This window comes from Coregonus lavaretus (genome assembly GCF_964263955.1).
Source record: "Coregonus lavaretus genome assembly, chromosome: 1".
NCBI classification, from domain to species: Eukaryota; Metazoa; Chordata; class Actinopteri; order Salmoniformes; family Salmonidae; genus Coregonus; species Coregonus lavaretus.
Genome location: NC_139988.1, coordinates 15,567,761 through 15,595,656, shown reverse-complemented (window position 1 = coordinate 15,595,656; position 27,896 = coordinate 15,567,761). Strand labels below are relative to the sequence as shown.

General features: G+C 47.1%; 1 protein-coding gene across 1 annotated transcript; it reads left to right on the top strand.

Moving 5' to 3' along the window:
• Positions 1-27,659, top strand: LOC311122974 (testis-expressed protein 2-like; the record flags this gene model as incomplete). The annotated part of the gene is made up of 11 exons (XM_084158129.1): positions 1-1,452; positions 3,600-3,800; positions 4,209-4,530; positions 14,333-14,571; positions 14,671-14,820; positions 14,995-15,094; positions 17,370-17,502; positions 23,317-23,454; positions 24,227-24,442; positions 26,986-27,106; positions 27,483-27,659. 11 exons carry the CDS (start codon positions 1-3, stop codon positions 27,657-27,659), a joined length of 3,249 nt encoding a protein of 1,082 aa, XP_084014255.1.
• Positions 27,660-27,896: the final 237 nt, after the last annotated feature.

Below are 27,896 nucleotides of genomic sequence, written 5' to 3'. Positions count from 1 at the left end.
ATGGCAGAGATAGGAGAAAATGGGGCAAGAGGAAGAGAAGGAAAAGATGGAGGAGGTGGAGTGGGAGGTCATGACCCCCAGAGCCCAGCCCGCTGTCTGTCTCCTGCTCCCCCAGTCAGGGCCCACCATGGCGGGCTCAGGAGGGGGATCGTGATCCAGCTAACAGGCACAGAGGGTGAGTGGGACAGTCTGGATGACAACGAGCTCATCTTCCCCCTGGAACACGACTATGACGACCAGACCCCCTACATCTCCCTCTCCAAGGAGAGACAGAACTCCACAGAGGAGGAGAACCAACATTGCCTGTACTCCCCCCTCTCCCCCTCTTCTCCTGAGTCCCTGGGGGACTCCTCCATCTTAGCCCCCAACTTCCTCTCCCCCAGCCCAGCCACCCCCACGCACCGGCCCCTGGCCAGCCTGGTGAAATCCCTGTCCACGGAGCTGGAGCTCCCTCAGGGCTCATCCCTTAGACCCCAGCCCTTCCTCAGCCTGGTCAAGTCCATCTCTACTGAGATCTCCCGCTCAGAGCCAAAGGTGTCCCAGTCCAAGTCTGACTCCCGCCTCAACCTCCACCTGCAGTGGAAGAACCTGACTCAGCCTAAGGGAAGGAGTAACGGAGACTCCTGTACCGCCCCACCCTCGCCAGTCGCTCTATCCCCGTCCGAGGGGACCAAGGCGGCCTTCTTCAAGATGGAGCTGGAGGACACGAAGCGGAAGTTCTCTGAGGCCATGCAGGAGCCTATGTTCAGTAAGCCTATCAGTATGTTCAGTAAGATCATGGGGGATGAGAAGGAGAATGCAGCAGCAGTAGGCAGCCCCAAGCACCAGAGAGCTACAGGGACTCCCTCAGTCGGCTCCCCCAGCTCCAGAGGGGTCTGTGTGGGGAAGATGGACAGCATGGAGGTGGGTAACACAGAGTCTCCTCTGCGGAGCGCCAAGAGAGCGGACGGTGGCTCTCCGCCTGTGTTTGACCTGCCGTGTGCCAGACATCCCAGGAAGGGTCTGCCCACTAGAACATGTTCTGTCCTCGATCACCACGGTAACAAACTCAACTACAAGACAGAGGAACTGGAGATCTGCACGTACGATGACGTCATGCAGGTTGTGGCCCTAGAGAGTCATCATCATAGTCGTCTGCGGAGATTGCCAGGTTCTCTGATCTCCTCAGGACCCCATCGTGTGGTCAGTCAGCCCACCTCTCCACCACCTCCACCACACATGGGGTTGTTCTGTGTGGCTGTGTTGTCCTATGTCTACTTCATCCTCCCCCTGGGCCCCTACATGTCAGGCCTGGCTCAGGGCATGGCGTTTGGCTTCCTGCTGGGGCTGCTGCTCATCAGGCTGGGCACAACCAGACACACCGCTCAGCCACATCCACACAGAGGCGTTCAGTCCCTGACTGAGGCTGTTCAGAAGGCTGATGCCCAAAGCACCAAACCAGATGTCCTCAAGGTAAGTCGATGTTCAACAAAATGATGTCAGCAAATGAAATACATAACAACATAAAAACCTGAAGGTGAATTCCTTTTTGTACAGTTCATTTCTCTCAGCATATAAGCCCAGCTAGGTCTGAATGGAGACTTATAACACATGGAGTCAGAATATGGCCTTGGTCTTGACAGATGTCAACACCCATACAAGAATTTGCTGAATAGAAAACCATATTTTGAAATTGCACTTCTCCTCCTCCATACTGTGGCATGAACTTTTTCGAACATTGTTCTTAGAACAAGTCAGCACATCCACTCCCCCCCTCTCTCTCTAACTCTCTGAGCCTGAATCCTTTCTAATGTGGTGCCTGTGCGACAGCTAAAAGTGCCTGGAATGCAATTAACGTCTCCCAATAAAAAGTTCCTAAAATAGATACAGAGCCTCATTAGTGTTGTCTCACAGCATAGCAGAGCACAGCCTTGCCAGGTGCAGGGTATAGCTCCGACCCAACGTTGTCAGCTCCAGAGGCAATTAGCTGAGCAATTTGTTAGGTTCAGTGGCAGGCAGAACAGTGTTATCAGTGGTAAAGTGTAACGCCACAGGGGGAAAGAGTGTGTCTTAGTGAGGAGGGATAATTCCCTTGTTGGTTAATTGGCGGGTTTATTTTTAAGGTGGATGTCAGACTGAGCCTCGGGGTAGAGTTACCCGTGGTCATCAGTGTGAGAGAGTTATGAGACTTTCACTCTCCATCTAACATTGATACCATTGAATGACCCATGCTCCCCGAAGAGCAAAAGGGTTTAAGTCAAGTCCAACATTGATAGATATTTTGCTTTGTAGCTTTCTCTATGTGTCATGGTGTATTTTCACTCTCTGACTAAGTGACAGGTGTTTCACTCTCTGACTAACTGACAGGTGTTTCACTCTGACTAACTGACAGGTGTTTCACTCTCTGACTAAGTGACAGGTGTTTCACTCTCTGACTAACTGACAGGTGTTTCACTCTGACTAACTGACAGGTGTTTCACTCTCTGACTAACTGACAGGTGTTTCACTCTGACTAACTGACAGGTGTTTCACTCTGACTAACTGACAGGTGTTTCACTCTGACTAACTGACAGGTGTTTCACTCTGACTAAGTGACAGGTGTTTCACTCTGACTAACTGACAGGTGTTTCACTCTGACTAACTGACAGGTGTTTCACTCTGACTAACTGACAGGTGTTTCACTCTCTGACTAACTGACAGGTGTTTCACTCTGACTAACTGACAGGTGTTTCACTCTGACTAACTGACAGGTGTTTCACTCCCTGACTAACTGACAGGTGTTTCACTCTCTGACTAACTGACAGGTGTTTCACTCTGACTAACTGACAGGTGTTTCACTCTGACTAACTGACAGGTGTTTCACTCTCTGACTAACTGACAGTCATTTCACTCTCTGACTAACTGACAGTCATTTCACTCTCTGACTAACTGACAGTCATTTCACTCCCTGACTAACTGACAGGTGTTTCACTCTCTGACTAACTGACAGGTGTTTTACTCTGACTAACTGACAGGTGTTTCACTCTGACTAACTGACAGGTGTTTCACTCTGACTAACTGACAGGTGTTTCACTCTGACTAACTGACAGGTGTTTCACTCTCTGACTAACTGACAGGTGTTTCACTCTGACTAACTGACAGGTGTTTCACTCTATGACTAACTGACAGTCATTTCACTCTCTGACTAACTGACAGTCATTTCACTCTCTGACTAACTGACAGGTGTTTCACTCTCTGACTAACTGACAGGTGTTTCACTCTGACTAACTGACAGGTGTTTCACTCTCTGACTAACTGACAGGTGTTTCACTCTGACTAACTGACAGGTGTTTCACTCTCTGACTAACTGACAGGTGTTTCACTCTGACTAACTGACAGGTGTTTCACTCTCTGACTAACTGACAGGTGTTTCACTCTGACTAACTGACAGTCATTTCACTCTCTGACTAACTGACAGGTGTTTTGAAGGACAAGCTACTATTTGAGGACAAGATATTATCAACATATGAAATAGCTCATTGCACAACAGCTAGTCTTAGTCATTGAAGCATGCTCCATGTGTCATTCAAGTATTCTCTCACAGTCTCACTATGTAACTGGGTATGTTCCCATAGTCCCAGGGCTGGATGAACGAGATGTTTGAGTACAACCCAGAGACCTACCACCTGTCCCTTACCCACTCTGTGTTCGCCACCCTGGAGGGGCACTGCCTCCGCCTGGACTACCCCAGGAACAACATCAGCCGTAGGGCCACCTACGACGAAAAGCCCCCCGAGGCTGTGGTTGTCAGCTCACGCTGCTTCCAGCTACAACACGGCAAGGTCTGTCTGCTTGGTCTGTCAACTTACCTTCACTGTTCAAAGCTTACCGTTTCATTTGAGGAAATAATTAAAACATTGAGATGGTATGAATGCATGAATAATAATAAGCACATGTGTTAATGCTGTGTTATAAAATAAATAGAGCTTGCACACTCATAAGCCCCACCACGTACATTTATTAATAAACAAACAACATTTAGATCCTGCAATGACCTGACGGAGATCCTTGCAGGATGGAAACGTTGTTTGTTTGTGAATAAAGGTGCGTGGTGGAGCATGTGGAGTGTGCCGGCTCTATTTCTTTTAAACCTACTTGTTTCGGCCTTGAACTACATGACGTGCATTTGATCACACTTGTCTCAATGTTGTGTTATAACAGGTTTATAATACGTTTTGTTGTCATACCAGGTGTTCCTGCTGCCCTCTGCACTAGCCCGTAAGAGGCTGTGGAACCTGAAGTACCCTATCTGCATCGAGCTGGCAGTGGGAGAGGGGGTCATGGAGGAGGAGAAGGGTAAAGTGGAGACCCCAGGAGAGGAGCAGGGGGGAGACCGCCAAACACGTCCCACCGCCACCCCCAAACCAGCAGACAACCTCCCTACAACCCTATACCTCTTCGGACGGACAGGAAGAGAGAAGGAGGAGTGGTTTCATCACTTCCTGTCCGCGTCCATGGTAATGGAGAAGGAGAAGGAGCAGGAAAGGCCTGGCAGATGTGTGTCCAGATCAGGTAGGAGAAGCATTGTTTTTCTTTGTTTTTGTTGTTTGGTCTTTGTGTTTGGTTTGGTTGTCTTTTTTCATCTTTTAACTGACTTCGCGCTAGTCTTTTATTTGTGATTGTTGCATAATGATAAATCTCAACACAGTGCACATATTGGCCATGACAATATAATGCACTAGCAATACACATGGAAAGGGAAGGAGAAATCAAGCAAATGTTACTCTAGTGGAACTCCGCGTAATAAAGCATTTATAATGGATTAGTAAATCATTTATTCATCATTTATTATTAATCATTACTCCAATCATAAGATGTTTAACATAGGTCCATATAAATGATTTACTAATCATTAGTTATAGTCTTTTTGTGTGGCCTCATCTAGTGTGAGCTATTTGTACTTTATAAATACTTTATAAATGTTTTGAGTGACCAGTGTAATTTCTCACAAAAAGATGGACATGCCATTGGTAGACATTCCAGCAGTACCTGATGCTCCCTACGGTCTCAAAATGGCCCCTAGAACATTTTTGATGTCATAACACATGGACTCCAGTGTATTATTGATTTTATACAGTGGGTTACCAGCATTAAAAAGCAAGATTATAAGATTATAAGATTCCAAACCATGATGCTGCATTCACTAACACTGGTTGTCAAGTGCAATTTTAAGCGTTCTCTGGTCGTTAGTTCTATTCATATTGACAGCCTTGTAAAGCAAAACTACCCAAGCGCTGGTTGATAGTTCCAGAACTATTGCAAATAGAAATGGTTGCTATGGAGGATCTTCCCCCCTTGCTTGCTAGCCAACTACACAGCTAAAACAATCACTTCAGACTGAAGCTGGAAAGACAGCAAACTACCTGCCTTTTTTTTTTTTTTTACCAGTTTTTCTATTTACATTTCTTTGTATGTATCCATAAAAATTATGCTGATTCATGATTTCGACTGGCTGAGAAAAGCTGCCTGTCTGTCTAGTCCCGACTCCCAACATGTTCATTATTATGGGACACAGTGGAGATTGAATTTCGATATTGCAACAATGTTGAAAATGTTGGAGATAATAATGTCTAGATGCTTTTTACAGTGGATATCAAGTTTATAAATTGCATGGCTGGGCAGATGAGACACGGTCATCACTAGTTACCACAGCCACAAGGTCCTAAACCCTGCCTATTTCTACAATTTATCTTCTTAAAATGTGATTTTAAACCTAACCCTAACCCTAACTTTCAACACGGCAACCAAAATGCTGCATCTGCAGTAACCGAGTATTCCAGCCACTCTCTTCCTATGAACCAGTTGCTATTAAATGAACGTCTTTAGACAGAAAACCTGCGGTTAGGGTAGGATTCTAGGCTAACCTGGGCTGGCACCTCTGTTCCAAGATCGTCAGGAACAGTCGGCTTTCTGATATCCATGGTGGCAGTGGCAGATTAATTAGCTGGTTAGAGCTAAATAGGCTAATAACACCAATACCTTTGCCTCACGCCTTTGCCTCAGGTAGCCTACCATGTTATTCAGGTAGCCTACCATGTTATTCAGGTAGCCTACCACGTTATTCAGGTAGCCTACCACGTTATTCAGGTAGCTACCATGTTATTCAGGTAGCCTACCACGTTATTCAGGTATCTACCATGTTATTCAGGTAGCCTACCACGTTATTCAGGTAGCTACCATGTTATTCAGGTAGCCTACCACGTTATTCAGGTAGCTACCATGTTTTTCAGGTAGCCTACCACGTTATTCAGGTAGCCTACCACGTGATTCAGGTAGATACCATGTTATTCAGGTAGCCTACCATGATATTCAGGTAGCTACCACGTTATTCATGTAGCTACCACGTTATTCAGGTAGCCTACCACGTTATTCAGGTAGCCTACCACGTGATTCAGGTAGCCTACCACAGATCAGCATGTGTTTCCCCCCGCTTTCCATGGTTCTGATACAGTGCAGCAGAAATACAGAAATCACGCCAACCTGTCTTATATTTGAAATGTTTTGCTATTTTTATATAGGGACATAAAACTTGAGGTGGCTAAGCCCCCTTTTGACCCCTCATGGAACCAGGCCCGCAAGCAGAGCTGTTTTATACAGACAGAAATTTCATTTGGGGCATAGGCACATACAGACACAGCTTGGCTACATTGTAACCACGAAGCGGCCATGGTGCACTCGCATATGGGGCTCAGCCAGGACTGTTAGTTTAGTAACTGAATTAAAAGATTTTAACAGAAAAATGCAGAATGGTGTTACATGCCTGTAAACAGCTTGGGGAGGAAATTATTTAACAGATTTAATCATGTAATATTAGGCCTACTGATTATTTTCTCACTATCTACTAACGAGCTACTCATTGACAGCCCACGAGCTACCGGACATGCCGTTTTCTGCTAAGGTGCAACCTTTGGTAGGCTGATGAAAGCAGTGGCGTGTATTTATGGATGCCAAGGGAAGCCAGCCTTCCCCCCCAAAAATACCAAGAAAAATAAATAAATAAATGTATATTTTGTCTCTGTGTTTCCTTCAATTCGCAAGAGGCTGAATGTATCTCACTAGAGAATGCATCCGAGGGAGTGAAACAGCGCCCCTCTGTCTCTGTATGTGTATTCCATCTATCTGATGCTGTCTGCTCAAAAAGAGTATGACATTGTTGCCGCTCGTAGCATTGAATGCAAGGGAAGCCAGCGAGCATTATAACGGCAATGCTGATCCAACCATTAATTCATACATTGTGCCTCTGGCCTGAGAGGATGGAAGTGCAATATGTAGCTAGATGTAGTAGGCTAATGTTAACTAGCTGGCTAATTGTTGCCCATGAAAGGAAGTTAGTCTAAGGAGCTAGCATTTTAGCCATGTAGCCTAGACCGTTTCAGCAACATGAAAGAGAGGAGGATGGCATTGGTGTTTCTCTACAAGTAGGGTGAGTCAACATGCTTTCTCTACTAACACACACACACACACAGAGAGAAATCAGTACCTTGGACAGACACATGATATTTAGCTTACATTGATTAGAATAAATCATTTTTTGAATATTTTAGTTGTCACTGTATTAGACTAAGCATAGGTGATTTGATGATGTTGAAAAGTTGAATGGTGCTGGAATAGAGGCGGCAGCTCCTGTTTTCTTTGCAACTTGTGGTAACGCTCTGTGGTTCTAAATCAATAGTTGTTTAGTGGTCCGATAATGTCGGTAACATTAACTTGATTGGCCATGCTGTAGGTCATGCAACTGTTTGTTACATGGAATATGCTTTGTGGACTCCACCAGACAGATGTTGCTCTCTGGTTTTTTATTCTGCCACTGTGTCTTCTTATTGTCTCGGCCTTTAGGTCTATATATATCATGGTGGCAAAGGCATATGAACTAACAGGTTATAGAGCAAACAACGCAATTATCACAACACATAGGTTGTAATAATATGGTCATATTATGGCTTTATATATATATAATTTTACATATATTATTATGGCTTCCCCAGTGTTTTTCCCCACGCACCGCTACTGGATGGAAAGCTACTCAAGAGTCTGCACTACAGTGAGGCCTAATCACACATGCCCGTGCTCATCATGGTTCTGACAGGCAAAGTGAAATGATACAATGAATTTGCTCGTAGTGCACACAGCTCAAATGATATGTAACGACACCATTGGACATGAAAAGACAATACAAATGTAACAGCAAAACAAAATATATGCATCTGTCATGATTAAACTGGATTTGAACCCAAATGCAGACAACTACACCGAGCCAGAGAAGGTTTAACAGGTTTATTTACAATGATCAATTTGTCCAGGTTTCCAATAATAGGGGAAGAGCAAGTCCAGGTACAGGGAGGGTAACAGATCCAGGTTCAGAGCAGGTGTGGTACCGTAATGTCCTAGTGTCCGTGGTGAGTCCAAAAGGGAGGTCCGGTAGTGGAAAGCAGGATGGTGGTGGCAGGAGTGAAGCGGAGGCAGGAGTCAGGTTCCAATAATCTGTGGCACAGGAGAAAAGTAAATAGAACAGGCCAAAAACACAAAGAGCGAAAACAAGCAGGTTGAGTCGGCAGCGAGACTAACATGGTCGTCTTGACTATGATCTGACGATGAGTGGCAAGTTTGACCGGGTCTTAAAGGCTGAGGTGATTATGGTAAATGAGCTGCAGCTGGAACCCTGACTCCCGCACACCAGACTTCACTCCTGCAATCAAAAACAGACAGAAGGGAGGGGGAGAGCAGAGAGAGAGCTACCTAGCAGCAGTAGGCCTAACAGTACCCCCCCCCCCCCCCCCCCCCCTCTACGGACGCCACCCGGCGGCCGACGGAGTTTATCCGGATGTAACCTATGAAAATCACGGACCAGAGCAGGATCCACAATGAAGCTCCTGGGAACCCAGGAACGTTCCTCAGGACCATAACCCTCCCAATCCACCAGGTACTGGAAACCACGACGGCGAACATCCAGAAGTCGCCGGACAGTGTAGACAGGACCCCCACCCACGATCCTGGGCGGAGGAGGGGGACGAGAGGGCGGGCACAGAGGGCTGACAGACACAGGCTTGATCTGGGACACATGAAAAGTGGAATGAACCCGTAGGGAGCCAGGAAGCTGTAGTTTAACCGTGCAGGGGTTAACAATAGACAGTATCTTGAACGGTCCTATAAAACGCGGCGCCATCTTCTTAGATTCTACTTTCAATGGAAGATCACGTGACTTAAGCCATACCTCTTGACCAGGAGAGTAACCGGGAGCCTGGGACCGGTGACGGTTGGCTTGCCTCTGCATGTACGACGAAGCTCGGGACAGAGCTACCCTGGCCTTCCTCCAGACCTTGAAGCAGCGGCGCATGTGGGACTGCACCGAGGGTACCACCAGTTCCCTCTCTTGAGAAGGGAACAGGGGAGGTTGATAACCCAGAGCACACAGAAAGGGAGACAAACCAGAGGAAGCGTTAGTCAAGGTGTTATGAGCATATTCCACCCAGGTGAGCATGGAGCTCCAAGACCGAGGGTTAGACCCTGTGACACAGCGGAGAGCGGTCTCCATCTCCTGGATCGCTCTCTCGGCTTGCCCGTTGGTCTGGGGGTGATATCCAGACGACAGGCTGGATGTGATGCCCAAAGCTTTACAGAAAGCTTTCCATACCTGGGAGACAAACTGGGGACCCCTGTCAGAGACAATATCAGTGGGTAGACCATGAGAGCGGAACACATGTTCAACCAAAATATCAGCCGTCTCTCTGGCAGTGGGCAGTTTAGGTAGGGCCAAAAAATGAGCAAACTTAGAAAAACGATCAATCACAGTAAGAATGACAGTCTTTCCAGACGAGGGGGGAAGTCCCGTGACAAAATCCAATGCAATGTGGGACCAGGGCCGGCTGGGTATTGGCAGAGGTCGTAGATGACCAGCGCTGGCCTGGGTGGAGTTCTTACTTCGTGCACATACCGTACAAGCAGCAATGAAGGCTCGAGTGTCCGCCTCCATCCTGGGCCACCAGAACTTCCGTCGCACAAAGTCAAGGGTCCGAGTAACTCCAGGGTGACAGGTAAGGGGAGACGAGTGAGGCCACTGAAGTACCTGGGAGCGAACAGACTCAGGGACAAACAACCGGTTAGGAGGACCGCTCCCAGGGTCAGCTTGATGATGTTGAGCCTGTCTAACAATCCCTTCGATGTCACATGTAATGGCCGCAATACTGCAGGTAGGAGGCAAGATGGGTTCAGGGTTACTACCAGTATCAACAGCAGAATGAACACGAGACAGGGCGTCAGGCTTGACGTTGCGTGACCCAGGACGGTAAGACAGAGAAAAATTAAATCTCCCAAAAAATAGTGCCCAACTGGCTTGACGGGGATTGAGCTGCTTAGCTGACTGGATGTATGCCAGATTCTTGTGATCCGTCCAAACGATGAAGGGTTGTTCCGCCCCCTCCAACCAATGCCGCCACTCCTCGAGAGCCAGCTTAACGGCGAGCAGTTCACGATTTCCAACATCATAATTCCTCTCTGCCTGAGAAAGCTTCCGTGAAAGAAAAGCACAGGGATGCAGTTTGTTATCTTCAGGAGAACGTTGTGACAACACCGCACCTACCCCAGTGTCGGATGCATCCACCTCCACGACAAACTGGCGGTCGGGGTCCGGCTGCATCAGAATGGGAGCCGAGGCGAAGCGATGTTTCAGTTCTTCGAACGCTGATTCGGCCCCTTCATTCCAAGCGAACGGTAGTGAGATGGAGGTGAGAGCGGTGAGTGGTGCCGCAATGCGGCTGTAGTCCTTGATGAACCTCCTGTAGAAGTTCGCAAACCCCAGGAATCGTTGAAGTTGTTTGCGGGTGGAGGGGGCTGGCCAGTCTGTGACCGCGGAGATCTTAGCTGGGTCCATCCGCAACTCCCCCGAGCTATTATGTAACCCAAAAAAGAGGTCTCAGACACATGAAATTCACACTTCTCCATCTTCACAAATAGTTTGTTCTCCAACAACCTTTGCAACACCTGGCGCACATGCAGTTCATGTTCCTGGGAGGACTCTGAGAAAATCAGGATATCATCCAGATAGACAAAAACAAAACGATTCAACATGTCCCGAAGGACATCATTCACGAGTGCCTGAAAAACAGCAGGGGCATTAGACAAACCAAAAGGCATGACCAGATACTCAAAATGTCCCAAGGGTGTGTTGAAGGCAGTCTTCCATTCATCACCTTTACGAATGCGCACCAGGTGATACGCATTTCGTAGATCCAGTTTCGTAAAAATGGTAGCACCATGAAGGAGGGGAAAAGCAGAATTAATCAAAGGCAGATAATACTTGTTCTTAATGGTGATGTTATTAAGTCCACGGTAATCAATACAGGGTCTGAGGGTCTTATCCTTCTTTCCAACAAAAAAGAATCCAGCTCCTACAGGTGACGAGGAAGGACGTATAATACCTGCCGCCAAGGAGTCCCGCATGTAGTTCTCCATAGCCTCCGTCTCCGGGCGGGAGAGATTGTACAGGCGACTGTTAGGGAGAGGGGCTCCTGGCTGGAGGTCAATGGCGCAGTCGTATGGCCGGTGAGGAGGAAGAGAAGTAGCTCTGTGTTTGCAGAAAACGGATGCCAGGTCATGATACACGTCAGGAACAGCAGAGAGATCCATGGACTCCAGCGGAGGTTGAGGCATAGTGCTGGCATGGGTCTGAGCAGAACACAAACAGTTCACATGACAAAATGTGCTCCATGAAACAATTCTACCTGTCACCCAATCAATGTGTGGATTGTGTCTTATGAGACAGGGGATACCAAGGACCAGGGGGGTCTGTGGGCAGTCAATTATGTGAAATTGAATGCTCTCCTGATGATTACCCGACACTCTGAGACAAACAGGGACAGTCTGATGAGTAATACGGGTCAACAATTGTCCATTTAGACCCTTAGCCTGCAGCGGACGGTCCATAGGAACAGTCTCTAACTCCAGTTGTTGAGCCAACTCTCGATCCAAAAAGCTTTCATCGGCACCAGAGTCAACCAGCGCACTAATAGGGAAATCCTGGACCTGCCACTGGAGGGATGCCTGGAGCAGAATGCGGGGAGAAGAGGAAGAATCCGCTGTTCGGCTCACCAAAACTTCTCCCATTAATGATGAGCCGGCCCTTTTCCCGGACGAACTGGGCAGGAAGGAACGAAATGACCAGCTTCTCCACAGTACAGGCAGGCCCGAACCTGAATACGACGTGCACGCTCCTCTGAGGACAACCGTGCACGACCCACCTCCATGGCGTCGGGTTTAGTGCTCCTAGTATCGACTCGGGAAGACTCGGCCTTCTCCGTAGGGAAGAGGCGGGGAGGAGTTGGTTGACGACAGACAGGTTGCTTGGAACTAACACTCCTCTCCCGGCGGCGCTCCCGAATCCGATTATCCAACCGGATGGTGAGTGAAATAAGGTTATCCAGCGTAGGCGATTCATCATATGACACCAATTCATCCTTCAAAGTCTCAGACAAAGCATTAATGAACACTCCTTGTAATGCCTCGTCATTCCAACCACTCACTGCCGCTAACGTCCGAAACTCCACTGCCATCTCCGCCACACTACGAACCCCCTGCCGAAGAGACAACAACCGTTTAGCAGCCTCCTTGCCCCGTACGGGGTGGTCGAAAACCTTCCTCATCTCAGTGGTGAAGGCAACATAAGCGTCGCAAATGTCCGACTGACTCTCCCAGACCGCGGATCCCCAGGAACGAGCGGAACCGCTAGTAGAGTTGATAAGGTAGGCAATACGGGCTCTCTCTGAGGCTTAGGTGAGGGGCTGTTGTTCAAACACTAGCGAGCATTGAGTCAAAAAATCACCACAAGTTCCCATGTTCCCGTCATAGCGCTCTGGAGCAGGAACAAAAGGCTCTCTGATCTGGGCTGGATGAGCAGTTTGTATGCCATGAACGAGGGGTGCATTATTAATTTGGGTAGTAAGGACAGACACTTGATGGGTGAGTAATTGAATCTGATTAAACAGCATCTGACTGTTCTCAGAAATAGTCTTAAACAAAGTATCATGTTGGCCAAGTAAAATGCCCTGATTGGCTATGGCAGTCCGAATTTGAGTGCACTCTGGGTTGGTATCCGAGCTACAGTCTGCTGGGTTCATCATGGTCAGATCATACTGTCATGATTAAACTGGATTTGAACCCAAATGCAGACAACTACACCGAGCCAGAGAAGGTTTAACAGGTTTATTTACAATGATCAATTTGTCCAGGTTTCCAATAATAGGGGAAGAGCAAGTCCAGGTACAGGGAGGGTAACAGATCCAGGTTCAGAGCAGGTGTGGTACCGTAATGTCCTAGTGTCCGTGGTGAGTCCAAAAGGGAGGTCCGGTAGTGGAAAGCAGGATGGTGGTGGCAGGAGTGAAGCGGAGGCAGGAGTCAGGTTCCAATAATCTGTGGCACAGGAGAAAAGTAAATAGAACAGGCCAAAAACACAAAGAGCGCAAACAAGCAGGTTGAGTCGGCAGCGAGACTAACATGGTCGTCTTGACTATGATCTGACGATGAGTGGCAAGTTTGACCGGGTCTTAAAGGCTGAGGTGATTATGGTAAATGAGCTGCAGCTGGAACCCTGACTCCCGCACACCAGACTTCACTCCTGCAATCAAAAACAGACAGAGGGGAGGGGGAGAGCAGAGAGAGAGCTACCTAGCAGCAGTAGGCCTAACAGCATCAGTGGTGCAACTAGGGCTTTCTAACTGCACGGAGCCAAAACAAAACTTTAGAGTGGTCAAAACCATTCATCTTGAGGCATGGGGGTGCAAAATGCTATCTGTTAATTATTATGTCAGAAATAAAATGGACATATCTATTTTAATACAGACTAGCTCAAAACATTACTATTCATTGAAAATAACAAATTACCCAATGGATCATGATCATTTTCTTATAAAAAAGTGGGGGTGCAAAAACATACATTTACGCCCCTATGTTGAAAGTGGGGGTGCAGCTGCTCCGTTCCCTCCATGGTTCAGGCAGCTATTCCCCAGGGTAGTTCCTTGTGTTCAGGTTCATTTCTAGATTACAGATGCGTGAACGTTCAGGAGAATGTAGTACTGTCGTGGTGCTCTCAAAGCACTTAACCACAAATGTTTCTGCCCTCGCTCTGGTCTGTCCTGGTAGTGTAAACTGAACAGTGTTGCCCTCCATCTTTATTCCTAGACAGTCCACTAAGGCCCCTGAAGCATAATTCATCGCTGACAATATTACACATTTCCTTACAGATGCACTCTCATGTAACACTTTTTTTTAAATGAGTACAACAACATCAAGTCTGTGAACCAACAACTGTTATCTCTGTATTTAGATGTGCCGATGGTGGAAGAGGTGAGCCCTTCAAGACGGTCCCAGGGCAGCAGAGGCTCCAGCAGGATGGGGAGCACTGAAGAGGACCTCCCCTCTCCCCCTTCTACCCCCTCCATCCAACCATCCAGGGTGGGCTCTCCGCTGCTGGACTACCCCACCTACATGACTCGTTTCCTGGCCTCAGAGCAGCCCAGACCATCCCTCAACAGCACAGAGACAAGCCCCACCAACAAAGTGAGGGTGAGTTCCTGTGGCCACCTGAATTAAACATCTAGAAACAGATAAATGATATAATTAAATAGTGTGTTAATCTGTAGTGGTGTATCTATTTCCCTACAGTGCACCTGTGATTTCCCAGAGTTCCCGGGGGAGGGCCAGACTGACTGGGTCAATGCCCTGATTGGTCGAATCTTCTTGGACTTCCTGCGTGAGAAATACTGGGCGGACGTTGTCTCCAGAAAGATCCAGAAAAAGCTAGGCAGAATCAGAGTGAGTATGTGAGCTCTCACAGTGGAAAATCCTCTGTTCAGGAGCAAGGGGAGCTTGTATAAGATTTCTATTTGGTCATTTGCTAGTAATATATAGCCTAGAAAACCACAACACCCACTGGAAACAAGCAAAACAGAAGAGCGTGTTTCTTTGTTTGTGTGTGTCTCTGTGCAGCTGCCTTACTTCATGAATGAGCTGACTCTGACTGAACTTGACATGGGCTCCTGTCTGCCCCAAATCACCAGCGCATCCAGGCCTGTGGTCAACAGCAGAGGTGAGTGTCAACTTGAGAGCGCACGCTTCCTTTTCTACACTCCCTGACGTTTCTGCGATAAAGGGCCATGAGCTTTTCCAGACCACGTGACCTGACCAGGAGAAACTCTGGGGCCAGTAACTCAACCCACAATACAGTAAATTAAACTCTACTCAGAGTACCAATTAGTGAAAGACAATGACATCGTGTCATCCTCAGTCTAATCTGGATTCTGGAGGGGTATTTAGGAGCAGATTAAATGGATTTGCCCTGATTATGAAGGTCTGCGAATTACTGTAAATTACGACAGATTATAATTCCCCAAAGGAATGTTTTATTTTTTATTAATTTTTGATTTAACCTTTATTTAACTAGTCAAGTCAGTTAAGAACAAATTCTTATTTACAATGACGGCCTACCCTGGCCAAACCCGGACGACGCTGGGCCAATTGTGTGCCGCCCTATGGGAATGATGGTGACACGTGTTGACTGTGCGGGTGGGGGTCTGTATAAATCTGTAAATGATGACGTGTGATTAGAGAGGCATGGATGTGACGTGGGTCACTGACTAACAAGCTGAGCCTGGTGCATATTGTGGTACGGGCAGAGAGACAGGAGAAAGGGACACAGACTAACCCTCTCTGGAGATACTAGCCAGGGAACGGTAAATCCTGCCTAAACACTGCTAAATGCACCCATGTGTATGGCTTCGCAGACACACACACACACACACACACACACACACACACACACACACACACACACACAGACACAGACACACACACACACACAGACATAGACACACACCCACCACCACCAAACCAATATGCTGTACTGCATGTCCCCAACAGGAGGTAACAGCTCCCTGAGATTACTGTATTGCATGTCCCCAACAGGAGGTAACAGCTCCCTGAGATTACTGTACTGCATGTCCCCAGCAGGAGCTAACAGCTCCCTGAGATTACTGTATTGCATGTCCCCAGCAGGAGGTAACAGCTCCCTGAGATTACTGTATTGCAAGTCCCCAACAGGAGGTAACAGCTCCCTGAGATTACTGTACTACATGTCCCCAGCAGGAGCTAACAGCTCCCTGAGATTACTGTACTGCATGTCCCCAGCAGGAGCTAACAGCTCCCTGAGATTACTGTATTGCATGTCCCCAGCAGGAGGTAACAGCTCCCTGAGATTACTGTATTGCAAGTTCCCAGCAGGAGGTGACAGCTCCCTGAGATTACTGTATTGCAAGTCCCCAGCAGGAGGTAACAGCTCCCTGAGATTACTGTATTGCATGTCCCCAACAGGAGGTAACAGCTCCCTGAGATTACTGTACTGCATGTCCCCAGCAGGAGCTAACAGCTCCCTGAGATTACTGTATTGCATGTCCCCAGCAGGAGGTAACAGCTCCCTGAGATTACTGTATTGCAAGTCCCCAGCAGGAGGTAACAGCTCCCTGAGATTACTGTATTGCATGTCCCCAGCAGGAGCTAACAGCTCCCTGAGATTACTGTACTACATGTCCCCAGCAGGAGGTAACAGCTCCCTGAGATTACTGTACTACATGTCCCCAGCAGGAGGTAACAGCTCCCTGAGATTACTGTACTGCATGTCCCCAGCAGGAGGTAACAGCTCCCTGAGATTACTGTACTGCATGTCCCCAGCAGGAGGTAACAGCTCCCTGAGATTAATGTATTGCAAGTCCCCAGCAGGAGGTGACAGCTCCCTGAGATTACTGTATTGCAAGTCCCCAGCAGGAGGTAACAGCTCCCTGAGATTACTGTATTGCATGTCCCCAGCAGGAGCTAACAGCTCCCTGAGATTACTGTACTACATGTCCCCAGCAGGAGGTAACAGCTCCCTGAGATTACTGTACTACATGTCCCCAGCAGGAGGTAACAGCTCCCTGAGATTACTGTACTGCATGTCCCCAGCAGGAGGTAACAGCTCCCTGAGATTACTGTACTGCATGTCCCCAGCAGGAGGTAACAGCTCCCTGAGATTACTGTATTGCATGTCCCCAGCAGGAGGTGACAGCTCCCTGAGATTTCTGTACTGCATGTCCCCAGCAGGAAGTAACAGCTCCCTGGTTCCCTGAGATTACACCATATTATTAATATGGACTCATCTGATGCTCAGTACTCCACCATAACCAGATGAGGAGCGTCTCCTCCTCTCAATCTCCTGATCTGTCTATCAATCTCTGTTCTGGTATGTGTGTGTGTGTGTGTGTGTGTGTGTATATGTATGTGTGTGTGTACATGTGTGTGTGCCTGCATACCTGCATGTGTGTGTTCCCCAGGCTTGTGGCTGGAGCTGGGGGTTGTGTATACCAGTGCCCTGCAGATGACCCTGGAGACCAAGATCAACCTGTCCAAACTGGGCAAGGAGGGAGGCCTGGACACAGATAGCCTCACTGATACTGGCAGCCTGGGGTCAGTCACATTACAGATGCTACTGCACTATCATCTAAAATCAAATATATGATTTACTGGACAACATTTACGTTATACAACTAACATTTTTCATTATTTAATTGTAAATTGAACTGCAAATTACTATCCTGGCTGGGTACCAGTCTGTTTGTGCTATCATTACACTCCTTGTCATGTTTGGAATGTGACACGGAGTACAAGGAGTGGAATGTTAGCACAAAACAGGTCTGGATTTCAGGCTACAAAATAACCACTGCCTTGCGGCATCTATGCTGACATTCTGGTAATGGTCATCTGCCACGCTCTATCTGCCCCCTCTGTCTGCCCCCTCTGTGAACTAAATAGTGAAATGATAATGAAGACACCAGGCTACATTATCCCTCCTGATCTGTCAAACTCCTTTAATAGTGAACCTCTGAACAGAGCCTGCATGCACATTATGTTGATTAGTTGGTCTGTTTCCAAATTAAAATGTAATCCTACAGTAGATCCTGTTTTTGTTAGGCATGTATGAGCTTGTCTTTACAGCACGGTTGGCACTGCTGAATATTATTTATTTGTCCAGCAGCACATGATTTAGGTTTCACATCCTCATACACATCTCTATTAGGGTTAGGGTTGTGGTTGAGGCTAGGGTTAGGGTTAGGGTTGGGGTTAAGGGTAAGGGTTGAACTGCTCTTGGAGTAGTTGGCGTGTTGAAATAAGTGGATGTGTCAAAAGAAATGGGCGTGGTGAAAGTGCACTGGTATTGGATGGTCTCTTTTGATTGGACAGGGTTGTTGCCAGGTGACACCACTCAGAGGAGCCTATTTTGTTCAGTCACTTTCAGGAAGTGCATGGGGGATGCTAAAGCAGTTTTAATCACACACACAACTCAAACATTTATGAAAGCAAACATGAAAAATTATGACCAGTATAGACAAGTTTTTGAGCCGTTTCCGCTCTACTTCCTGAACTCCTCCCGTCGATGCAATCCACTTCCGTTCTGCCGGGCTGGGTTTGTTTTGCTAGCTAGCTCCGTTGTGCCGACAAAGCACTGATATCGCAGTAACAAAGAGGATATAAAAATTACAATTACAACATGAAGAAAAGTGGTTCGGGAACGACGTGTGCGGTAGTTGGTTGCAAAAACTAGAGAAAGCACCTGAACGAGTGGTTAGATAGAGAGTGCTACGACCACAAACCAGCTACGAAGAGGCAATGTCCATGCGCTCCATTGTTTACATTTTTTCGCAAGCCTGATACCGACTCGGAATCAAGGACCTGGCTGAAGGCATTGAATCTAAAGAAACCACCCCTCAACGTTTTTGTTTGTTCCTATCACTTTGTTGACCAAAAACCTACCAAGGATAATCCTTTCCCAGAGTTGTGGTTGGGATACAATCGCCCTCCCCAGCCAAAGAGGCGTCAACTCACCCAGCGGACCACTGCCTCCCCCCAGATAAAGAAACGCAGACTTGAATCTGAGGGTAAGTTCAGCAACTTTAGCTATGAAGCTGACAATACTGTTAATTATGAAGAAGTTGTCATACATTAACATTGCTACCGGTATTTTGCTAAGGCAGTTGATTGTTTTGGAGATGGGACAAACAATGCCCACGATAGCTACATCATTAATTGTGTGTGTGTGTGTGTGTGTGTGTGCCTGCCTGCGTGTGCCTTAGTCTACATCATAAATACAATGCAAGGTGGCAGGCTGTTGTGATGATGATTGTGTGTGTGCGTGTGAGTGCAATGTTGTAGTACACATTTTTCCATTGTGATGTTTGTAGTGAGAGGACTCTATGCCTGCATTAATTTAGCTCCATCCATGTTTTCTCTTCCCCTTTCTAGATGCTCCAGAAACCTGTCAGCCTGTCTGTGAGGCCGAGCCTGCTACACCAAAATTTCGAGATGCCCAGACCCAATGGGAGGATCCGTCACATATTGATCACATTTACTGTTCAACAACACAGTCTGTTAAAGTAGACAAGGCCACACAGTGCGAGGCAGAAATGGGTCCTACTGTGACCAGCACCACGGTCATTGATGATGCTAGGTCCCGGCTGTATACAGGAGTGCTTATGGTTCAATTCTTCACCCTGGTGACGGTGTTGTTGCCTTTCAGTAAGCCATCAATTACCCTTCCTGTTGTTGACCAAATACTTATGACGTTGATGAAACTAAAACTAAACCTAATATTAGGAGATATTGCTCACCGCTTCAATGTGTCTACATCCATGGCAAGCATTGTGATTAGTCACTGGATTGACGTGATGGGTGAACAGTTCAAAGTCCTGATCCCCTGGCTTCCAAGAGAGACCATTCGTGCCACCATGCCCTTGTCGTTTCAGAGGAACTACCCTCGAACCACCTGCATCATTGACTGTGCCGAAAGTGCCATGCAGAGAGCCACAAACCACGACTCAAGGAGTGACACTTTCAGCCAGTATAAATCACGCAACACTGAAATATCTCGTCGCTGTGGCCCCTAATAGGCTAATCATGTTTATATCTGATGCCTATGCTGGCAGAAGCAGCGATAAGTTTATCACCATGGACAGTGGGTTCCTAGACTATCTGAGGGCTGGTGATGAGGTCATGGCGGACCGTGGGTTCACCATTCGAGACTTGCTTGATGAGAGAAGGGTCAGTTTGAACATCCCTGCTTTCACCTACAGGCGCAATCAGTTGACCAATGAGGAGACGACACGCACCAGGCGAGTAGCCAATGTCCGCATACATGTGGAAAGAGCAATCCAGAGACTGAAGGTGTTTAAGATTTTATCCCAGAATGTTCCCATCAGCATGGCACCGAAACTGGACAACATCTTAACCATCTGTGCTGGCCTAGTTAACCTGAAGAGTCCACTGATCAGTGAGGTTTAGAATCTTGCCCTGTGTCCCTGTCTACCAACACCCAGCCATGTTGTTAATTAAATACAGATAAACACAACAAATACTGCGTGCATTGTATTTTTTAATATTATATATGAATATTTTCATAGTGATGTAATTGTGTGGGCTGCTTTTGTATTTTACTTTTTAATACCTGTTAAGATTAAACACGCAATCTTTCTTGTTGAAGCCATTTGTTTAGTTTCCTCAAAACAATTAATTAATCCAGTGTTATTTATGTACAGTATGAGCTTACTATGAATTATGAACTGTGTTAAAATAAATTGTAGCACTCTAAGGATTGAAATTACATCAAACTTTATTTTCACTCAAACAGTAGGCACACTGATATATTGCACAGCATAAAGAGATCATGTAAACAATGGACATCTGTTGGCTCCTGTGGGCATGACCTAAATAAGGCAGTTTATTTTGGTTTTAAAATGCTGAGATATTTACTGCAGAACTGTAACCTTCCCTCAACAAAATCATCAACAATTTTCGGGAGCATGTGGGCAAAGTAGAATGTGCGCAGCCTTATGATATGCCCCTGGACAAAGCCTTGGTCGTAGGGTACTTCGATTTCTAGGTGCTCAGTTTTGTTCCAGATCACCAACTTGGAGTGCTGAAGCCCTGTGCAGTGCATCCCAATTTGTACCTGCATGTAGTAGCCTTTTGGACCATTGCAGGCAATATGGTAATCTACCCTATCTCCGTTTGCCACAGTTGTGATTTCGCAGTTCTTTGTTGCCAAAAATTCTGCAAGTGACTTGTTTCCCATCACAGGTGATTTGATCTCCAACAGAATGTCGTTGTTTATCACTCCATCGGGAGATGCTGCAAGCCACGGTTCCTTTTCGCACACCACTAAGCCTTTGGTTTCAATGCTGTTGACCAGAGTTTCCAAATAGTCCTTTGCAAGTTCCTCCCCCTCCGCTCCTTGACGGGTTGCGGCATTGCCACGGAAGGATGGGTGTAAGTGTTCTGACAAAAACTTGTCAGGCGCCGTGGTTGAGCGAATGGGCACCTTTCTAGCTGTGCTCGCTGTCAAAGTAGTAGAACCGTGTTCCCAAGCTAGCGTCGACATCGCTGTGTTTACACCGGCAGACGTTGTGCAAACAACTTCCGGCGGAAATGAAATGCATTTGAGTTATGGCGCCACCCGGGATACAGCGCGTAAACTTGTCTATACTATGTGTCATGAATAGCATTGTTCAGTCTCATAATGATTTTCACACACACAACTCAAATTTTTATGAAAGCAATCGTGACGAGACATGAAGATCTGCCACCAGGGTAACCTCATTCTCCTGTTATTATAACGTGCTAGTATCAGATGGGTATCAGCATAAACTGTAGGCTATTTTGGCTCGCTTCATAAATTGGTCGTCATCGGCATGACAGCAAACTTGCATGGGCATGCCACCCATAGGTCTGCCCTTGAGAAAGCTTGCTATCGGTGTTTAGAAATGGGACATCAACAAGTTGAATAATTAAATTGCGTACAGTAGCCTGCACAACTGCAATGGAATGTGATAAATGTAAAATGTTAAGATACGTGCATTTACATACAGTGTTTTTCCACAGCCTGAGTGATTTCACGACACAGTCATTCTGATTTCCCCAAACTTCCTCAAGTTCATTTCGATGCGCATTCCTACACAGTCATGTTTTCACTAATCTCTGCACTAATCTGTGAAAGAACTGACAGAAAGTCAGACTAATTACATGTGTGCTTTCGAGACCCCTACATTCTTTCGATACGCCTACGTTATTTCGATACGCCTACGTTCTTTCGACACCCCTACGTTCTTTCGACACCCCTACGTTCTTTCGATACGCCTACGTTCTTTCGATACGCCTACGTTCTTTCGACGCCCCTACGTTCTTTCGATACGCCTACGTTCTTTCGACACCCCTACATTCTTTCGACACGCCTACGTTCTTTCGATACCCCTACGTTCTTTCGATACGCCTACGTTCTTTCGACATGCCTACATTCTTTCGACACGCCTACGTTCTTTCGATACGCCTACGTTCTTTCGACACGCCTACGTTCTTTCGACACCCCTACGTTCTTTCGATACCCCTACGTTCTTTCGATACGCCTACGTTCTTTCGACACGCCTACGTTCTTTCGATACGCCTACGTTCTTTCGACACGCCTACGTTCTTTCGACACCCCTACGTTCTTTCGACACCCCTACGTTCTTTCGATACGCCTACGTTCTTTCGATACGCCTACGTTCTTTCGACACCCCTACGTTCTTTCGACACCCCTACGTTCTTTCGACACCCCTACGTTCTTTCGACACGCCTACGTTCTTTCGACACCCCTACGTTCTTTCGACACCCCTACGTTCTTTCGACACGCCTACGTTCTTTCGATACGCCTACGTTCTTTCGACACGCCTACGTTCTTTCGACACCCCTACGTTCTTTCGACACCCCTACGTTCTTTCGACACCCCTACGTTCTATCGACACCCCTACGTTCTTTCGACACCCCTACGTTCTTTCGACACCCCTACGTTCTTTCGATAAGCCTACGTTCTTTCGATACGCCTACGTTCTTTCGACACCCCTACGTTCTTTTGACACCCCTATGTTCTTTCGACACCCCTACGTTCTTTCGACACCCCTACATTCTTTCGATACCCCTACATTCTTTCGACACGCCTACGTTCTTTCGACACCCCCAGTCTCCGGCCGCCATATTAGGCTGCAGCTAACCCTTTCTCTGTGGTTGAGGCTAGGGTTAGGGTTGAACCAGGATGTGAAATGTGGACATGAAGCTAGGTTTAGGGTTAGAGTAAGGGTTGTGGTTGAGACTAGGGTTAGGGTTGAACTGGGATGTGGACAGGAAGCTAGTGTCAGGGTTAAGGCTAGGGTTAAGTTTAGTCTCAGTGAGAGTTTTAACCTGTGTTGTTGTGTCCAGGTCCAGACCCGTTCTCAGTGTTCTGGCTGACAGTGATGAGGAGTCCTCCAGCGCCGGCTCTTCTGACGAGGAGGAAGTACTGCTCTCAGAGCCCCAAGGCATTGTGGGAGAAAAGGGGACTCCACCTGGTGCTGAAGGGTAATGGATGACCCTTTCTCTTACACACCAAATATAGTCGGCCATGTAGAATGATACGGCCAGGAGTTTTTCCTGACTGTGACCTTGTGCTGTATTGCACGCTAAGGGCTCGATTCAATCCGTAGCGCTGAAGTTCCGTGTTGTAGCCCGATTTATATTTAAAGGCAATGTTCCCGTGTTAGCGGAGACTGCATTCATGGTAAACGCTGCATATGTTGGCTCCATCAAAAATTACCTTGAAATTTAAAGTGCGGTATAGCACTAAACTTCAAGCCCTAATACCATCTTCTATAGTCACAACAGATACATTGACATCACTTTCCCCGAATATAGCTTACATTTGAGCTCCTAAGGCTGGATTCAATCCGTATCACCGAAGTATCACGGAAGAGCCGCGTTAAAATGTTAAGGTAATTTCGATTGATCCGACATATGCAGCATTTACCGTGCAGCGTTTACCATTTACATTGCCTTTAATTGTCAATCGCGCTATAAAGTGGATCTTCAGAGCTACGGATTTAATAGAGCCCTTCGTTTAAGATTAGATTACAGGTCATAGCTTTGCTGTTTTCATTTGCGACCAGTGTGACGTTTAACCTCTGAAAGCATATGTCCTCTCATGTAGCCTCATGCTAACCCCTCTGCCTCTCCACATGGCCTCACATTAATGCAACATTATCCCTCTCTCCTCCTCTGCTCCCCTCCTCTCTCCTCCTCTCTCCTCCTCTCCTCTCCTCCTCTCTCCTCTCCTCTCCTCTCCTCCCCTCTGCAGGGTTTCTGCTGGTGGCGGGAGGACAGGCAAGCGGATTTTGAGATTTGTCGACAAAATTGCTAAGTCTAAGTACTTCCAGAAGGCGACAGAGAATGATTTCATCAAAAAGAAGATTGAGGAGATGTCCAACACGCCCCTGCTGCTAGCAGTGGAGGTTCAGGAGCTTTCTGGAACACTGGCTGTCAACATCCCACCTCCCCCTACTGATAGAATATGGTACGTCCCACACTCAATATCCCTGCTTCCACTACTGATAGAATATGGTATGGCCCCACACTCAACATCCCTCCTCCCCCTACTGATAAAATGTGGTACGGTCATAGAGATAGATAGAGGACTGATCTTTCTATCTGTGCCATTATAGCGTCTGTGACAGCATGGGCAGCGCCATTGAGGCTATCTCCATTTTGAAGTAGTCAATTTTCTTCTTCACGATTGGCTGATCCCTGTTGATGACCTGGTGGGACATGACTCCAACAGGGTCACCAGGAGGGATCAGCCATTGAAGATGGAAGTCCCACCCAGTTGACAACATTCTCCTATCCCCCTTCTGATAACCAAGTGGCGAATCGCATCTCTGCATGTCTGGCAGACATATCAGTGTGGATGTCGGATCACCACCTCAAGCTGAACCTCGGCAAGACGGAGCTGCTCTTCCTCCCGGGGAAGGACTGCCCGCTCCATGATCTTGCCATCACGGTTGACAACTCTGTTGTGTCCTCCTCCCAGAGTGCAAAGAACCATGGCGTGACCCTGGACAACACCCTGTCGTTCTCCGCTAACATCAAAGCGGTGACCCGATCCTGTAGGTTCATGCTCTACAACATTCGCAGAGTACGACCCTACCTTACACAGGAAGCGGCACAGGTCCTAATCCAGGCACTTGTCATCTCCCGTCAGGATTACTGCAACTCGCTGTTGGCTGGGCTCCCTGCCTGTGCCATTAAACCCCTTCAACTCATCCAGAACGCTGCAGCCCGTCTGGTGTTTAACCTTCCCAAGTTCTCTCACGTCACTCCGCTCCTCCGCACACTCCACTGGCTTCCAGTTGAAGCTCGCATCTGCTACAAAACCATGGTGCTTGCCTACGGAGCTGTGAGGGCAACGGCACCTCCTTACCTTCAGGCTCTGATCAGTCCCTACACCCAAACGAGGGCATTGCGTTCTTCCACCTCTGGCCTGCTGGTCCCCCTACCTCTGCGGAAGCACAGGTCCCGTTCAGCCCAGTCAAAACTGTTCGCTCTGGCACCCCAATGGTGGAACAAGCTCCCTCACGACGCCAGGACAGCGGAGTCACTGACCACCTTCCGGAGACACTTGAAACCCTACCTCTTTAAGGAATACCTGGGATAGTATAAATGTAATCCTTCTATCCCCCCCCCACACCCCCTACCCCACCCCCACAAAAAAAATGAAAAAAAAGAAGAAGAAGAATAAAAAAAAATAAACACAACAAAAAAACTATATATATATAAAACAAATGAAAATTCAAAACATACTCAAAAAAAAAATTGTTTTTAAAACATTTGAAAGAAATTACAAAATAATATAACAAAATATAAATAACAAAACATGTGTAAAGTGGTTGTCCCACTGGCTATCATAAGGTGAATGCACCAATTTGTAAGTCGCTCTGGATAAGAGCGTCTGCTAAATGACGTAAATGTAAAATGTAAATGTAATTCAAATCGTGAAAGCCCTCAATGGCTCTGCCTATGCTAACACAACCTTTTGGCCACTAGAGGCCTCTATCATTCTCTATGGGTATGGCCCCACACTCAATATCCCTCCTCCTCCTACTGATAGAATATGGTATGGCCCCACACTAAATATCCCTCCTCCCCTACTGATAGAATATGGTATGGCCCCACACTAAATATCCCTCCTCCCCTACTGATAGAATATGGTATGGCCCCACACTCAATATCCTTCCTCCCCTACTGATAGAATATGGTATGGCCCCACACTCAATATCCTTCCTCCCCCTACTGATAGAATATGGTATGGCCCCACACTCAATATCCCTCCTCCCTCTACTCATAGAATATGGTATGGCCCCACACTCAATATCCCTCCTCCTCCTACTGATAGAATATGGTATGGCCCCACACTCAATATCCTTCCTCCCCTACTGATAGAATATGGTATGGCCCCACACTCAATATCCCTCCTCCCCCTACTGATAGAATATGGTATGGCCCCACACTCAATATCCCTCCTCCCTCTACTCATAGAATATGGTATGGCCCCACACTCAATATCCCTCCTCCTACTGATAGAATATGGTATGGCCCCACACTCAATATCCCTCCTCCCCCTACTCATAGAATATGGTATGGCCCCACACTCAATATCCCTCCTCCTACTGATAGAATATGGTATGGCCCCACACTCAATATCCCTCCTCCTCCTACTGATAGAATATGGTATGGCCCCACACTCAATATCCCTCCTCCCCCTACTCATAGAATATGGTACGGCCCACACTCAGATATACTCTATGGCGCTGTCCTGAAACAACCTCTAGTCCCTAGTCCAGTCCCTAGTCACTCAGCTTCACTCTATTTCTTCATTTACATACTTGCGTCTTCATCACCAAAGCCTAGTATTTTCTTTTTGTGCCAATTATAGTACAAGGCTGGCCAAATGACAGCAACCGATGATACGATTTTTCTAAAGGTCAGGTCAACATGGTAGTTGCCTTCGGTTACTGTCTTTCTGTATTTATTGATGATCCTGTATGTATGTGTGTATTCCAGGTACAGTTTCTGTGTGCCTCCCAAGCTGGACCTGTGTGTCAGACCCAAGCTGGGGGAGAGGGAGGTCACCTTCTTTCACGTGACTGAGTGGATTGAGAAGAAACTGCAGGATGAGTTCCAGGTTAGACTTCTCTATCATCTCCTCCTCCTCCTCTCTCTCCCATACCTCACCTTGTATACATTTACATTTTAGTCATTTAGCAGATGCTCTTATCCAGAGCGACTTACTGTTAGTGAGTGCATACATTTTCATACTGGCCCCCCGTGGGAAACGAACCCACAACCCTGGCGTTGCAAGCGCCATGCTCTACCAACTGAATTACAGGGGACTGTACCCTAGTATACCCTAGTATCTCTCACCTCTCGCCCTCCCTTGTCTTTATCCCTCCCTCCCTCCCTCCCTCCCTCCCTCCCTCCCGCCCTCCTCTTCCCCACAAATCCAAAGTAAGACAATCTACCCAAAATAAAACAATGAACCTATTTTCTCTCCATTCCAGAAAGTGTTTGTGCTGCCCAACATGGACGACATCTACCTGCCTCTGATGCATTCTGGGATGGACGGTCCTCCAGCGGCCCAGCAGCCCCAGCAGTGTCCGTCCCAGTCATCACACCACTCCTCCATGGAGTCGATCGAGAGGATCTCCCAGGACAATACTGCTACAGAGTTGGACTAGTGCCTCCCTGTGGCCCAATGACGCTATGACATCCTTGACTTTCTCACAGCACTACAAGTAGATGTGTCACCAAATGTAGTGGGATACTGTATATTACAGGACTTCAACTGACTTTAAGTGATACCTTTGGTCAATGTTTACATGTGAGGAACAGTAATGAGATGTGAGTTTGCTTGCTGTTTTAATTGTTTACAGTTCAATGTCCTTTTGAGCAGACAGTCCATATTTAATACATGG